The 17428-nt window shown below is 39.8% G+C and overlaps 1 protein-coding gene across 4 annotated transcripts in view; it reads right to left on the bottom strand.

Annotated features, from left to right (window-relative positions):
* The window catches only part of SGCD (sarcoglycan delta), a 1012166-nt gene that overhangs the window by 419839 nt on the left and 574899 nt on the right, over positions 1-17428 (bottom strand). For all 4 annotated transcript variants that reach the window (XM_044230712.1, XM_044230705.1, XM_044230687.1 and 1 more), the window contains one exon: positions 3115-3303. In XM_044230712.1, coding sequence (XP_044086647.1) covers positions 3115-3303 — 189 coding nt within the window. The remainder of the gene's footprint in view (positions 1-3114; positions 3304-17428) is intronic.

Here is a 17428-nt window from a genome sequence, read left to right on the forward strand (position 1 = left end):
CACATCACTTCACTTCTCTGAACATTGTTTTTTATTAAAATGGAGATAATACCTAAGTTTTTTTTCCTACTCCCACCGAAGTGAAAATTCAATGAGAGATATTTTAAGGGTCAAGCACTGTGACTAATAGAATAAACTAACAGACAAAACTCAGTAAATAGTAGTCCCCTCGTACAGCACAGTGTGTGATTAACCAGGATAGTTTGAATTATGAGGGTTCACAGTACAGGGAAACCACACACTCCTCCATGTATGGGAAAATTGAGAACCGAAGTGTCATCCTGCTCTCCTGCCTTGTGACAAAGACAAGAATATTCAGTGAGGAGCATAGGAGAGCGAAATCATTTGTCTTCTGATTTACCTCTGGGACCAAGAAAACTGGATTGGGATATTTTTCCAGATTGCTCTAATGGAAGGGCTCTTCCAGCATATATCCTTGGGGATGGCACAGAACACAAGCCTGACCACAACGTAAAATGCTGGATATCCGATCTTGGATAAGTTGCCAAGACCTCCTCCCAAGTACTTTCATTATGACATCATTCTCTTGGTTCATCATTACTCAGAGGGCTTGATTATACTGTGAACTTTCCTAAATTGCAAATCATTAAATATTCCAGAGGTTTAAAAAAAATCACTCTTTTCTGTTGACAATATTTTAAAATTCCTGCATAAAATGCTTAACTGTTATCCCATTGATTTCCTTGCTGTTTTAGCCAACGTACTCCGATAGAAAATTGGTTAATACTTCATTCTTTCTCAAGATCTTCACTGTCAGTAAATTACTATTTGTGGAATAGAATTATAATTCTAAAAGAATATGTTTTATACTGTGATTGATGGAAAAATATGCTTTTAACTTGCAGGGAAAGATCAATTTTCTGACACTTCAGCTGTATGTGCTCAAATGCATTACGATTATAAAGCACCAATTATGGCTAATAATGGCATTATTCTCACCTCAGTAAGTACTTGGTTTGGTACTGCTTTAAGAACTCCCAACTTTGGCAATCAATTCAGTTAACTACAGGAAATAGCCTATTTCAAATAGATTATTACCTTACTGTCATATTGCTCCCCAAGCTCACATACAATCAGAGTGAATTGTCACTCAGTATACATTTACATATACCTCTCACTATTAAGCTTGCCAGATAAAACACCCTCTAGAATCCATAGTTGTACAGTATCACAGTTTTCAAGATTTGAGCTCATATTCCCCACCACGCTCATCCCCAAATCTTTCAGGTTCTAGAAGTTAACTTCACATCAGACTAGGTTAAAAAAAAAAAAAAAAAGTCATAGAACTAGCCCAAATAGCACAGAGAAAAGCTATAGAGGGGACATTAGTTCCAGCTAAGTTCCAATGGGAAAGTAATAAATTCTACCTTGCTTTTTGGACTCTACCACTCAATTCTCTCACCAGCTAGAATCTGGGAATGCTCCAGAATTTCTTCCAATCCTTCATCTCCTACAACCTAGTTGAAGTACACCAACACCATCTTTTAAATGTCTTTTACGTTTTTATTCTCCATTCTCCTGCCCTAGCTTCAATTTTCTCTTAATTAATACTATAGAACAAAAGCTTTCCACTTACAAGTTCTTGACACATAAAATAAGAACATCACAGGTGCTTGGGTGGCTCAACTGGTTAAGCGGTCAGCTCTTGATTTTGGCTACAGGTCAAGGTTTTGGGAGTCCTGGGATCAAGTCCAGTGTAGGGCTCTGTGCTCAGCAGGGAGTCTCCCTGAGGCTTCTCTCTCTCCTGGTCCCTCGGCCCCTCCCCCGACTCGTGCACACTCCATCTAAAATAAATAAATCTTTAAAAAATAATAAATAAATAAAAATATCCCAGAACATGCACATCAACAGAGGGCAATTATGGTCCCTTGGATTTAGTACCAGATGGACTCCAGACACGTCTTAAAGCCATAAGGTCTTCTCAAAGTTTGTCTGCGAAACACAGGTAAAAATTATTCTCCAGGGTGAGGAGAAAATAAGAAATAGATAAATGGGGCTACAGGAGGATCAAAGGTTTTATCAGGGAGCTCTGGAACATCAGGAAGATGGAGGAAAGAGCCAAAGCGGAAGACATCGCCTCTGCAAAGGCAGAGAAGTACAACCACGCAGATTGGCTTAAGGATAAAGATGAACTTTACAATCCAGAAAAGGCAAAAATCCACAATCCTGTTGGGGATTTTCACATGAAAAACCTGCTTGTTAACTGCATTATGGTCAGATTTCTTTATCAAATGGGATATTTTTATTGGCAACCTCATTGTTTCCTTCTGACATCACAAGAAATGAAGGCGATCTCAGGGCATCAGGTTACTACCCACTATGCGTTCACTCAAAGTGAAAAGTACTTATACTGCCAGAATCTCCAGGCAATCCAGGGATGGGGGGTGGGAACCTCAGAATAACTCCAGAAATCATATTTCCAGAATTTTCTTTTCATTTGAACTTTAACAATAAATGTTCAATATGCATAGTGCCCCTAGCCACCAATAACAAGAATTTCTTCAAAGAAGCATAAGCACAAATTCTTAAAAAAAAATTTTAAAAAGTGAAGCATAGCTACCCCCTCCTCATTTCCATCCTACTCAGGCAGTGGCAAAGAAAACTGGCCTTTTAAAACCCAATTAACCACAGCAGTGAGCTACCAGGTATGTACAGGGAGTTACAACTCTTAGATAAGCCACAAAGCCTTATTCTGCTCAGATATCGCTCCCCTCTACCTCAAAAACCCTTTTATACTCCCTCCCAAAATTTGGGAAAACTTAGTTCTTTGAATTTGGCCCGTATTTCTTCCTGCATGATTTACTCAAAAGGCTTGGAAACTACAGGATACAGAATCACAGTCATCAAAATGGAGGGAAAGCATCCAAGAGACTGTAAAGGAGGGAAATTCCTCTAACTTGGATTCCCAGCCACTGAGGGAAAGAGATTAGAAAGAGGCAGACCCCCACATGTAATCTGAACAGAAATATTTTTAACCAAATGCCAGGCTTGCAAGATATTTGAATCCTACTACCACCACTTTTCCACGTTCCTTCTTGCTCCACACTTTCCCTTCCCCTGAGAAGGGCTGAAGAAATGTGTGTCTTTACTTACAATTGTGAAGTTCATGACTTTGAGAATCCAGATGGTCATGGCCAAGTTCACCAGTATTAAAATCATCAGGAGCAGGACGAAGAAATACAGGCATCTTTTCCGCCAGCCATAAATGCCCACCTTGTAGACCTGTGGCCCCTCGGAGCTGGGCATGGTGCTCCGGTGGTGTGTGTACTGTTCCTGAGGCATCTGAAATAAACAAGGCGAGAGAGAGGCACTCACATTAAGCGGCTGAGAGGGGAAGGGAAAAAAAAAAAAGAAAAGAAAAAAAAAATCAGCTGATGAAGAGATATGGCGGGCTGCTGTCTGTACGTTTCCACCCTCCTGACAACTCCAAAAATCCGTTTCCTCTGGACAAAAGTGGCTCCTGTGGACACTGTGTCTTTCACTTTACGCAGCCACCTCTCGTGATGTGTACTGAGACATCCACGGGCACACACACCATGGGAGGAACAGAACCCCTACGAAGCCATTTTCCAAACAACTCCTAGAATTCCAACCTCTTTGTGAGGGAGACACTCCACCACCTACCCACATCCTGAGGGTAAAATGGGGAATTTGTCTGAGAAAATAAATGAGCGCCAGGAGTTCATCGCGCTAGTATGATAAGTACTCTTCAGGCATTTATTTGGGGGGTAAAATGATTTTAAATGCAATCGTTCTGTACTGCCAGAAAGGCAGGGGAAAACAGAACAATTTTCATCTTCCCCCTACTCTAGAATTCAAAGGGATGTTGATGGGCACAGAGTAAGCCTCACTGGACTCAGGAGTCTTCAAGTGATAGCCTATGCTTCAATGCCTCCCTTGACAGAAACCTCAGTACATGCTGACTTTGACGTGAGGGGTTACACACTTCCCGTTGTGGTCAATCAACTAACTTACTTATTATTATTTTCAATCAACTCATTTAACTAATAAACATATAGGAGGCTCAAAGTCAAGGAAGATATGAATATGCCTTCCAGGAGCTTCCAGGCTAATGGGAGGAATGAACTCATTAAGCAATGATTATAGTACAGGGAGATAAGTTAGAAAAATATTTGTCAGTATTAAGTAATAGACTAATCCCCCTTAAAGTAAGGAAGCTTCCCCTAATCCCTGCTGTTGACAAAATGATCTTTATACTAGCACTACTAATTAGGTGTCAACACAAATCAAAGTAAATTTATCACTTCCATAAAACCCTAAAAGCCAAACAAGATTTAAAATTAAATACAAACAAAGCTACTAATGTGTACCATTCAAAATGGACAATAACGGACTCCCACAAAGGATGATGATTTCCTGAAACTAAGTGGCATCATGCGGTACCCAGGGCTCTAGCACAGCATCCTCAGAGTAGATCACCCCTACTCTGCCATGTGCCATGTGACAACACAGCCCCGACTGCCTTTTTTCCATGCAAATATCTGCACAACCTTTATTCAGAGATCTTTACTTCATTTGGCCCTCTTGTAAGCATACTGCATTCCCTAAGAATGAAGCTTCCTTCTATTTATTTTCGTCTTAGTCAACAGCAATTAAATTTGTGGGCCGCCTGGGTGGCTCAGTCATTTAAGCATCTGACTCTTGGTTTTGGCTCAGGTCCTGATCACAGTGTCCTGAGACTGAGCCCTGCATGGGGCTCTGGGCTCAGCACAGCATCTGCCTGAGATTCTCTCTCCCTCTCCCTCCCTCCCACTCATTTTTTCTCTTAAATGAATAAAAATATTTAAAAAATATATCAATTAAGGGTACCTGGGTGGCTCAGTGGTTAAAGCCTCTGCCTTTGGCTCAGGTCATGATCCCAGAGTCCTGGGATAGAGCCCCACGTCAGGCTCTCTGCTCGGCAGGGAGCCTGCCTCCCCCCACCTCTCTGCCTGCATCTCTACCTACTTGTGATCTCTGTCTCTCAAGTAAATAAATAAAATCTTTTAAAAAAAATATATCAATTAAATGTGTCCTTATGTGGTACAAAAGTGACCATGGTGACAAACTTAATGTGGGTTCCTAATATCACATCCTTGGTTACTAGGTCATATTTCAGATGGGTTGGAATGTGATTACTTTACAGTTTTTAGATAATCATTAAAATGTACACATAAAATCTAAAATCCCCTTAAGAACCCAAGGCCTTTGGACATCCATGGAATTCCACTGAAAAACCCAGTACATTTTTTTTCCAATTTATTTATTTTCAGAAAAACATTATTCATTATTTTTTTACCACACCCAGTGCTCCATGCAAGCCGTGCCCTCTATAATACCCACCACCTGGTACCCCAACCTCCCACCCCCCCGCCACTTCAAACCCCTCAGACTGTTTTTCAGAGTCCATAGTCTCTCATGGTTCACCTCCCCTTCCAATTTACCCAAATTCCCTACTCCTCTCTAATGCCCCTTGTCCTCCATGCTATTGGTTATGCTCCACAAATAAGTGAAACCATATGATAATTGACTCTCTCTGCTTGACTGATTTCACTCAGCATAATCTCTTCCAGTCCCATCCATGTTGCTACAAAAGTTGGGTATTCATCCTTTCTGATGGAGGCATAATACTCCATAGTGTATATGGACCACATCTTCCTTATCCATTCATCTGTTGAAGGGCATCTTGGTTCTTTCCATAGTTTGGCGACTGTGGCCATTGCTGCTATAAACATTGGGGTACAGATGGCCCTTCTTTTCACGACATCTGTGTCTTTGGGGTAAATACCCAGGAGTGCAATTGCAGGGTCGTAGGGAAGCTCTATTTTTAATTTCTTGAGGAATCTCCACACTGTTCTCCAAAGAGGCTGCACCAACTTGCATTCCCACCAACAGTGGAAGAGGGTTCCCCTTTCTCCACATCCTCTCCAACCCAGTACGTTTTTATTTATGGTCAATGGAAATTCTCAGTGAAGTCCTGTAGGATATCTGTCTTATTCTAGACACTACTCTAGTGCCAAAATCAGGTCCACACATGAGTATTTATTTAAATATATGTGTATAGCATGAATGAGTGAAAAAAACAAATGCATAAATGAGGAATGAAGGAATGATTTCCTGTCTACTGTAAGAGCTTCTGCTGTCTGGGGGTGTATAAAAGTTTAAGCCAAACACCATGGGAGAATTCATTTTCAGTATCACTGTACACTTTCACTCTAGGCTCCCAAAGCACTGGGTTCCCAAGCAAGCAGTAAACTTCCTGTTACACGAGAACTTCCATTTCATAACTCAGTTCCTCAGAATTTTGTAGATTGGGGCTCTGTTGTAACAACATGGCAATACAATAAAGTCATCGCACTTTTTTTTTTTTGTACACATCAAGATCAATTAGAAGGGATAAGATTGTCTCCTAATTTTGCAGGAAATTAGGCCTTTCTTTTCCATTAAAACATATTCTGTAAGTTAAGGAAATGAGCAAAGAATCTTAAAATCTTATCTGCAAGATCTTTTATTTCCAACCAACTAATTTTATGAATGTGCTGATTTAAGACTCGAGCTGACCCACTTGCACATGGAAACGGGGTTTGTGGTAGGGAAAGGACAAGAATAACAGTATTGGACTCTTACAGGAATGATTACCAGTGAGAAATTCTTCACAAAACGGAGTAGAGAAGCTAGAGGTATTGGCACCACATCAGCTGCTTTTTCTTTGACATTTGCCCCAACCAGTGCAGGAATTACTTAATTTAGCTATAAAGTGGAAATGACATGTTCAGTAAATACTTACAAGAGACTGGGAATACGGGTATCACATCTGATTTTTTTCTTGCAAAAATTAGATATTAGATATTGGCAGAATGCAGTGATTACCTCTATTAGGGTTTCTCAATGCTGGATGTACATCAGATAAAGCCATGGAGACTTTAAAAACCTACATGCTCAGATCATTTCAATAATAGTCCCATAGGTAGGACCCAAGCACCAGCATTTTTAAAGGGTCCCGTGCAATCTTAAAGTATAGGCAAGGTCGCATACCACTGGTCTAGAACAATGTCTTTCAAGCCTGACTATGCATCAGGCTTTAAGATAAACTTCTGACAAACACAAATTCAATTTCTGAGCTCTACAATGGAATTAGAATTGTCAAAGGAAAATTTTCTTTAGGTTATGCCAAGTATTTGGGACTACTACTTCTAAAAAAAAAGGCCTTTTATCTGTTTTTTTTTCCAATTTATTTATTTTCAGAAAAACAGTATTCATTATTTTTTCACCACACCCAGTGCTCCATGCAAGCCGTGCCCTCTATAATACCCACCACCTGGTACCCCAACCTCCCACCCCTCCACCACTTCAAACCCCTCAGATTGTTTTTCAGAGTCCATAGTCTCTCATGGTTCACCACCCCTTCCAATTTACCCAAAAGCACATACCCTCCCCAATGTCCATAACCCTACCCCCCTTCTCCAAGTCAAGCGGAGAAAGACAACTATCATATGATCCCCCTGATATGAGGAAGTAGTGATGCAACATGGGGCTTAAGTGGGTAGGAGAAGAATCCATGAAACAAGATGGGATTGGGAGGGAGACAAACCATAAGTGACTCTTAATCTCACGAAACAAACTGTGGGTTGCTGGGGAGAGGGGGGTTGATCTGTTTTTTAATAGAATGACCATTTCAAGACAAAAAGCTTGAAACAAATTCTAGAATGTAATAAAGAAAAAAAAAAAAAAGAGCTTTCTGAGGGCTTGGAAGAGAACTTGGACTCCTAGGAACCACAGATTTTGCCCACCATGTTTACTGACTAGCTGAGGTGATTAAGCCAGGAAGGGGAAGTAGTTCTCTTTCACATCAGGCAACAAGTTAAAAGCTGAATGGGAATTAGAACTCAGATCCCTTGTGCGTGTGTAGTAGCTGTTCTGCCTGTCACAAGGGCTCTAGAGTCTCCACCACACCAACTGTCTACTTTAATGAGCCACATAAAACAAAAATGCACCAGTGTGCCACTCAGATGGGAAGGGAAAAAGAAAGAACAGGGAAGGGAGAGAGCAATTTTTGTACAAATGGTGCCCAGAGGATGCCATGCCAACCAAACGTAAGGAAGTGGAGAGGTCTATTAATTATGCTGCATAGAAAAGGAAAATTTAGATATGCTGACTACATTAATTTTTCAAGGCAAAACTGAAACATGTTGAGATGATAAAAACATAAGAAGAAAGATAATCTCCACTCTGTGTTTCTTTTTGAGCCTCCCCAGTAGAAAACCCTCCAGGGAATGAAGCTGAAGGTTAAGGTCCGCTCATGGCCAGGCCCCTTTCATGACTCTGGGAGGCACCCTAGTAATGCATTAACAGTATCATCCATTTTTATAAAATTGTTTAAAGTAAGATGTTTTAATTGCAACTAGTTAAGACCTTGTACCTTTCAAACTCCCTTTTTGTTGGGTGTCTTTGGAGGATTTCCATTAATTTAGGAGTTCCAGCTAAGGCAAACTGGGGATTCCTATGGTTTGGGTACAGTATAAATATTTGTATTATTTGCAGAAACGTCCTTGTAGAGGTACCTTATATCTAGCCCTCCTCGTGTAGGAATGTCTTCCAGAAATTCTTCCTCCATCTTTGGTGTCAACTCACCAAGCTGACTGTCGTGAAGGTACAGGACCAAAGTACACAATATGACGTAAATGTGTTCTATAATGGCCAGCACCAGAAATACGTGGGTAGTGCAAAAGCCAGAAGCTAGGTGAATTTTTTTTTTCAATCATCGGATATGTAAAATTTTAAGTAGGATTCAATTCTGACACCTGATCAAAACAAATTCTCTCCTGACAAGAATATATCCAATTCAGCATATAACATGATAAATGCTCCACCCCATTTTTTTAATGGGAATCATGGAAAATAGAGTCAGAAGTTTTATGTGTACAGGTTATGTGCACTGTGTTTATATTCTATATGTAAAGTTGCATGTTTTATACATCACAACCAGCAATTAAAAAAAAAAAAAACCAACCTCAGTTCTGTTAAAATTGCCGAAAGAGACAATGATCTTTCTATTGTCTGTACAAGAAAGTGATAGTGCCAAACAGCTGTCATATGAAGAAGTGATCAAAGCTCCGCAACCAAAAAAGTGTAGAAAAAGTATGTCAGTTAATTATTCACAATATTATTTTTCTAGATTGCATGATAAGCCTTTTAAAAATTAATAATTTAATTTCCTTTCTCACTCTAAGTATATTCATGTTTTTAATTTGTTTGTGTTGCTAATTTTTTAGTTTTTCTTCCCCTCTTAAAACAGCTCAACAAACTAGGCTTCGGGCATCACAAAACCTGGATCTTCCTCTATTCCTGCCCACAAAGGACCCCGGTATATGGCAAGACCTCAGTGTGACACCGCCATGAGATACCCCCCCCTCCCCAGCTGAGCACAGTGGGTGGTACTGTTATCTGTCTTTCACTGAGAGTGATTTTCAGACTTTTGAGTAGGTAAGAACACCTTGCAGAAATTGATTAAATGCACATTCCTAGGCCCCATACCAAGAAATTCTAATTCAGTAAGTCTATGCATCCCAGGACCTGTGTTTTTAACATGTACTAAAATCGATTCTGAGACTTGTGGCCCAGAGACCATGCTTTGAGAGCATGAATTTAGATCCAACATAGAGATATATTGCTGGCCCAGCCTTTGCCTCTACTTGCACTATTTCTCATGAGATCACCCATTTTCCTCCCATGACTATACACACACACACATATATACACACACACACACACACACACATTTTTTTTTAACTCTGCCATTCTTCACATTTTCACTGTGCTCCTACCCTGGAATTTTCATTTCTACTGTCCTCTTTCAGCATTATATTGAATATTATACCTTTTGCAAACTTCGGCATCTTAGTTTTTAAACATGCAGCGATATTCTCTGTCATGAAAAAGAAATCTCAACTTACCTTCTGAGGTTGGGGTGCACTAGGCATGTGAATTTTACAAAGGAGTTCCTCTCTCTGCAAATTTACACTCTCATCTTGGGAATCCTAAGACTAGTACTGTCCATCAGTCCATGGAACCTCTTTACTGTTCTACAACATGTTTTGCAATGATATAGGTTATCCCTCTGAAAATATCCTAAATGCTTTTAAGTATTTAAAAGTTCTTTGTGCCAGGGCACCAGTGGCTCAGCTGGTTAAGCTTCTGCCTTCCGCTCAGCTCATGATTCCAGGGTCCTGGGGCTGATTGAGTCCAGCACTGAGTTCCATGTTCATCAGGGAGCCTGCCTCTCCCTCTGCCTGCTGCTTCCCCTACTTGTGCTGGCTTGCTGTCTCTCTTTCACACACAAATAAATAAAATCTCAAAATAAATACATAAAAAAATAAGTAAATATATGTTCTTTGAACTATAGTAGCACCTACACAAGGGTGCGTTTATGTGTATAATTACATGAAATTATATGTGCGCATGTATATACATGCATAGTTATTTGATGAATGAGTAAAAGTCAAGCCAAGACTCTTCCAATAACAAAAGGCTGTAAGGTCACAAGTAAAAGAATAAAAATTGACACACGTTGACTTCCTTTCCAAATGCGCATATGATTATAATGATGTAAAGTAGGCTGAAATCCAAAGCATGAGTCCATTCCTTTATGGGGCTATTTTCAGTGTTCACTTGTTCATAAACATAGCCAGTTGACACAGATAATCTATTTCTTGAACACAAAACGCAACAGAGTTATATTTTCCAGAAAATGAATACAGAACTTTCTCCTGTTTTTTGTTGTTTTTGCCATTAGATAGGGAGGAACTACAGATAGTCAAGGCAATGCCATAATAATCAAATATAGTCATGGGTTAATTATGTAGATTATATATAATATATATAATCTAAATATAATAGCTACTGCTATTATATATTATAAATATTAAAATAAATAATATGTCATATTATCATGTCATGTCATATAATATGTCATATATCATATAATATGTCATATATCATATTATTATTTTGTTTATTTATATATTATTATTAATCATTATTTATTATAATATATTATATATTATATTATAATAGATGTTGAGTTTTCAAAGAAGGACATTTTGGAGGGGCATATTACTAAAGCATGAGAGCTGTAACCTCATGGTCCCACACATTCAAATGTTCTTATCTGAGATCATGTAACATTACAGAATCAAGGCCTGATACTAATTTAATATGTCAGTCTCAAGGGCAGTATTTGTCTTAATGACCTGGACTTGTGAACAACCTCTTGTACTATGTGGCTCTGTTTCACTTCGGCCACCTCAGCCACCACCCATACTTTAGGGACTTTCTGATGCCTAAGACACTGCTGAATGGCCTCATAAATGCCCAACATCAGTCAAGGGCACTGCTTTATACAAACCCCACATTTGTACAAACCCCACATTCGTGGTAAAGTCCTCACAAGATCCTCAAGCCAGACACAGCCTAACTGGTCCCTGAACCCAGTAGCTATTTCTCCTCTAATTAAGGAGCTGAATTTTATGTTCAGCTTAAGCTCACCAACACTAAGCTTCAGAGTGCTAAGTCCCACTTCTTTGACAAGCTTTGACGTCTTAACACAGAAGCTTGACTGATTGTACTAAAGCAGTCATACATTCTATACCCCGTTGACCTCCTTCCTAAATCTAATTGGTACCAAATGGCTGCTAGACAATCCTATACTGCCCCAGTTCTTACGTTTCATCAGTTGATCTAAAAAAGATGGAAGGGACTGGGGCAGAAACTCACAGAGCTGACAAACTGTGTGAGGCTGAGTAAGGAGTCCAGGCTAATACTGATGTAAGCCCTTGCTTTGCCGGTATTCAGTGTTTTCATTTCAACAGGCTTCTTCTCCAGGAGAAGAACATGTGCTTTCCTCTTCTCCCCCTGCCCCAATAAAAGAGATACCTAGAAAGCTTCTGCACAGCAAAGGAAACAGTCAAAAAAACAAAGAGGCAACCCACGGAATGGGAGAAGATATTTGCAAATGACAGTACAGACAAAAGGTTGATATCTAGGATCTATAATGAACTCCTCAAACTCAACACACACAAAACAGACAATCATATCAAAAAATGGGCAGAAGATATAAACAGAGACTTCTCCAATGAAGACATACAAATGGCTATCAGACACATGAAAAAATGTTCATCACTAGCCATCAGGGAGATTCAAATTAAAACCACATTGAGATATCACCTTACACCAGTTAGAATGGCCAAAATTAACAAGACAGGAAACAACATGTGATGGAGGGGATGTGGAGAAAGGGGAACCCTCTTCCACTGTTGGTGGGAATGCAAGTTGGTGCAGCCTCTTTGGAGAACAGTGTGGAGATTCCTCAAGAAATTAAAAATAGAACTTCCCTATGACCCTGCAATTGCACTCCTGGGTATTTACCCCAAAGATACAGATGTAGTGAAAAGAAGGGCCATCTGTACCCCAATGTTTATAGCAGCAATGGCCACGGTCACCAAACTGTGGAAAGAACCACGATGCCCTTCAACGGACGAATGGATAAGGAAGATGTGGTCCATATACACTATGGAGTATTATGCCTCCATCAGAAAGGATGAATACCCAACTTTTGTAGCAACATGGATGGGACTGGAAGAGATTATGCTGAGTGAAATCAGTCAAGCAGAGAGAGTCAATAATCATATGGTTTCACTTATTTGTGGAGCATAACAAATAGCATAGAGGACATGGGGAGTTAGAGAGGAGAAGGGAGTTGCGGGAAATTGGAAGGGGAGGTGAACCATGAGAGACTATGGACTCTAAAAAACAATCTTAGGGGTTTGAATTGGCGGGTGGGTGGGAGGTTGGGGTACCAGGTGGTGGGTATTATAGAGGGCACAGATTGCATGGAGCACTGGGTGTGGTGAAAAAACAATGAATACTGTTATGCTGAAAATAAATAAAAAACAAATTAAAAAAAAGAAAGAAAAAGAAAAAGAAAAGAGATACCTAGAGAATGATTACAAAATCTACTAAATCTACAAGATCTACTAAATCTACATTATTCATCTCCTACAGAGGATCGCATTCTGTTTTGAGAGATGATTAAAAAATAATCTACAACCTTTCTAAAGACACATATAATGCCATTAAGTTTCCTGATGATTTTTCTCTTGGACCTATAAAATTTTGTGGGCCATGATCTGCTCTACTAAGGTAGAGTAGAGAACAAGGAGGCATTGACATGCATTTTACTAATGCTTGCTAGGCTCCTCTGCCCACTAGGCTTTACAAGTGTCTTGTTCCATAAGGGAATTTATGGGAGGGCCAACGAGTGCAACTCTGTAAAAGCTACACATGAGAGGGAAGAAACATGGCAGAAGACAGACCTGGCCTTTGAGGAAATTCCCAATCACAATCTATATTTTCAAGAAAAGAATATTTTTGATCACCTACTATGTGCCAAGTACCAGAGCAGATCCTAGGGATACAATGGTCTTCAAAAGAATGGGTAGGATTGCTTTTCTGCCTTCTTCAAGCTTGTACTTTCACAGGAAAGATGGAGCATACTCAAGTAAACAGATTAAGCCCTTATAACTAAGTAAGGTGCTTGGAAAGAAACTGAAGAGGGTTCCACAGTAGAGCAAGGAGGGTACCCACTCTGGGCACAGGACGCCATTCTGACAAAGTGATGATAAAGATGAGAGCCAGAGGTAGAACATGTTTTTCAGCAGAGGACATAGCAAGCATTCTGGCCTGAAGGGCCTGCTTCAATTAAGCAGGGTGGCTGGCAAGGTGGGCACTAGTGAGCTCAGGACAGAGGAGGACCAGGTTTGAAGAAAGTTTGTGGCCCCACTACACCTCACCTTGTAGGTTATGATAAGGAGTAATGAATTAGAATGGCCCATAATAATAATTCTATCATCTTCTTCAAAAATAAGATAAATAATACCAATCAAGTGAGCCAGAGTTTGTGGCTTATGATGCTGCGTGTTCATATTTCCAGCACATTTACAAGTAAACACAAATCACATAACTCTATACAGTTATAATCAATTTATGGAAATAGGCACAAATTCCCCCACAGCTGCTTCACATATCTGGAGTCTGGGAGGAATCACAGTCATTTTGGACTAAGTTGGCACATAAATAGTTTTCCATTAGCCATGTTAATTTTGAGGTCTCTGATTTAAAACTATCTGTTTTCTAGGGTTGTTTTCATTCATCCATCCATACAACACATTAGTCTTGGTTTGTTAATATTTGGCACAATTTAGACAATTGTAACAAACTCGTCTCTTTTAGTTGTGATATAATAATCAACACTATTTTCTGGTAAAATTCATCCATGAGAGTAAATGCTTGTATGTGTGAAATGGTCTAAGAACTGAGAATGGCAGCTTCTTTTTAAGGACATTTGTGGATTAATTTAAAAGTTATAGTTCCATATTTCAGTTTTCTAAGAATTAGAGGAAGTGTTGAACAATTTTTACTGAAAAAGAAAAGCAGACAAGTGCATATATTTAAAAGGCTTAAGAGTATAAAGTCAAGAAAAAATGTTTTTAAAGACTTACTTGTTTGAGAGAGAGAGACTGAGAATGTGTGCATGAGGGGGTTACAGAAGGAGAGAGAGAGAGAGACTCTCAAGCCGACTCCCCACTGAGTGTGGAGCCCAATGTGGGGCTCAATTTCCTGACCCTGAGATCCTGACCTGAGCTGAAACCAACCGTTGGATGCTCAATCGACTGAACTACCCATGTGCCCTTCAAGAAAGTTTTTCTTTCACACTTTTAGCTTCCCTCCAGAGAATCAGCTATTACCAGCTTTTTAAAATCTTTATAGCCATGTTCAACACATAGACAGGCTTAATTCAATATGGACATTAAATATGTATACACACATTTAAATGCTTCTTTTTTACACAAAGAAGGGCAAATTTAATGCTGTTTATTGTTCTGAATCTAACTTGGCCCACTTAATACAGGTAAGTGATAGTCCCATGAAAACAGAGACATTTGTGTTTTTTCTAAGTCAAACAGTTTTAAATTATATAGATGCAGGATATTTAACTTAGCTAACTCCTTAGTTATGAACATTGCGGTTGTTTCCAATAATTTTTTGTTTCCAAGGCTTATTTTAACAAATAAATCATTATCAGGTATTATCCTATATGGCACTAGACATTAGCAGTAAAAAGATGCCCTGCTTCTTGGACCTTCCAGTCTAGTGGAGGCAACAATAAAGAGAAAAATAAACAAATGTGTAGTTTTAAACTTAGCCTTGGGAAAAAGTCTTTGCAAGGAATAAAGGAAAGCAGGAGAAGGGGGGCGAACAATGAGTGGAAGGCTCCTATTTCTAGGATGGTCAGGGAAAACTCTGTAGTTGAGAGATTTGTGAAAAAGCATCAATGAGTAAGAAAGCACATCATAAGGACATCTGGAGGAAGCAGTCTGGTCAGAGGAAACAATATAAGCAAGTGCAAAGGCTCAGAGGTGGGATTTTACTGTGCAGTGTGAAGGACAAGGTGGCTAGACCCCAGGGCAAAGAAGGGGGAAAGTGTTTGACAACCAGCTTGTGAGCGCAGGCAGAAGGGATGCACACTGGGTCTTACAAACCACAGTGAAACCCTGAACTAAAATGCAGATTGTAATAGTAACTATCAGAAAACCGAGGTATCAGAGGAAGAAGATCTGATCTTCATGTTGCAATCACTCCAGCTGGTCTGTAAGGGACAGACTCCTGGGATGAGAATGCAGGTGGAGAAACCAGGCCCCTGTGACTACTGCTATCACCCAGGGTCAGGGGGACAGGAGCCCAGACCAGTGCAGTGGTGAAAGAGAAGTTGGCAAGCTAGTACTATATTTCAAGTCTATCTGGAAAGTAGAGCTAATGGGTTCACTGCTACCAGAGACAAAGAATGAGGGCAGGAAAAGGAGAGCAGTTGGGGAATGCTAAGAATCTGTTGTGTGCACCTGGGCGAAGGATGGTACCATCCCCATCATGATGGGGAACAATGGAGCATAGAAGGCTCATGGGCAGGAGGCAAATGGAGTGTGTTGGGGAGGAAGAGAGAGAAACCATTGTTGAGTTAAGCTGATTTTGAAATGTACAGAAAATCCATGTGGGTAGTATCCCAAAGGCACTTTGAATGCAGTCTGGAATTCAGGGGAAAGATGGGGCATAGTGATTAAGTGTTAAGTCTCCTGTAAATGAATGTTATTTAAAGCCCCAGGAATAGTGCATACATGTTTCCTATATGTCCCAATACTCTTCTCAGAGAAGTCCTGAGAAATCAAATTGCTTAGTCAGGCTATGATGTGGGGGGGAGAGGGGTACTGTTTCTTAAAGATATTAACAGAGTTCTCCTCCAAAGTACGGTATGTCTTATATTTAAATTCAAAATATTTATTTCTGGTGAACTGGAAGATATTTCAGTATAATTACGACCGTTCTCACTATCCCTGACATTTAGAAGTCTGAAGTGTCTGCTGAGATAGCTGTAAATGGAAATATATTTTTGAAACACACACACATATTTGTACCAGGCATCATTAGATGTATGAGCTCATACATTTCTGACAACACTCTGGGAGATGAATATGATTAAAGCTATGTCATAAATTAAGATCCTAAAGTACTGAAGAGTAAAGGAAAGTCCTCAAGGACAGCTCTAATTAATAAGTTGGTTAAGGTCTTGACTCAGACTGAGGTCCAGTTTTCTTTCCATTGAGCATGGAATGTGGCAAAGACCTGCCTTTCCCTGAACGTAACCCAAAGAGTTTAGAATTACCATCTATGTGTACTTAGCATGGTGTGCACTGAAAATGGCATAAGTGATGGCACTACTGGAAAAATCTGTTTACCTTCAGCCGCTCCCACGGGACTGTTCTGGGCAATTGGAATACATCAATGAGCTCAAACACAGATGCCTCATATCACAGCAGTGGTAGGAGGCAGCGATGGGAGAGACAGATAAACATGAAAGCCAAAGTATATTATACTTAGATTACCAGGGATGAATATGATGGATAAAGGACCCTCCCCCACACCACCAAAAAAAGGAAAAGTGAGATCAGTTGTCTAAGGATGGAGCGGGGAGCAGAGCAAGTTAAATTTTTAAAAGCCTGGGAAAACTAACCTCCTGGAGAAGGTAGTGTTAGAGCAGACTTGAAAGAAACTTTGGGGTCCCTGAAGTTTGGCTAAATGTAGTTCTTGATGTGACAGGTTGAGGACTAGAAGGGAATGTGGAACTGAACACCCTTAAAGAGGACAAATAATTTCAAACACCTGACCGCAATTTTAATGATGTCATTTGCACATGCAAACGAAGCTACATCCATCCACCATGGTCTCCCCGATGGACAGCTTTCTTTTTTTTTTTTAATGGGAAAAAAAATTTTTTTTCAATTTATTTATTTTCAGAAAA

Source organism: Neovison vison, chromosome 1, assembly GCF_020171115.1.
Source record: "Neovison vison isolate M4711 chromosome 1, ASM_NN_V1, whole genome shotgun sequence".
In the NCBI taxonomy this organism is placed as follows: Eukaryota; Metazoa; Chordata; class Mammalia; order Carnivora; family Mustelidae; genus Neogale; species Neogale vison.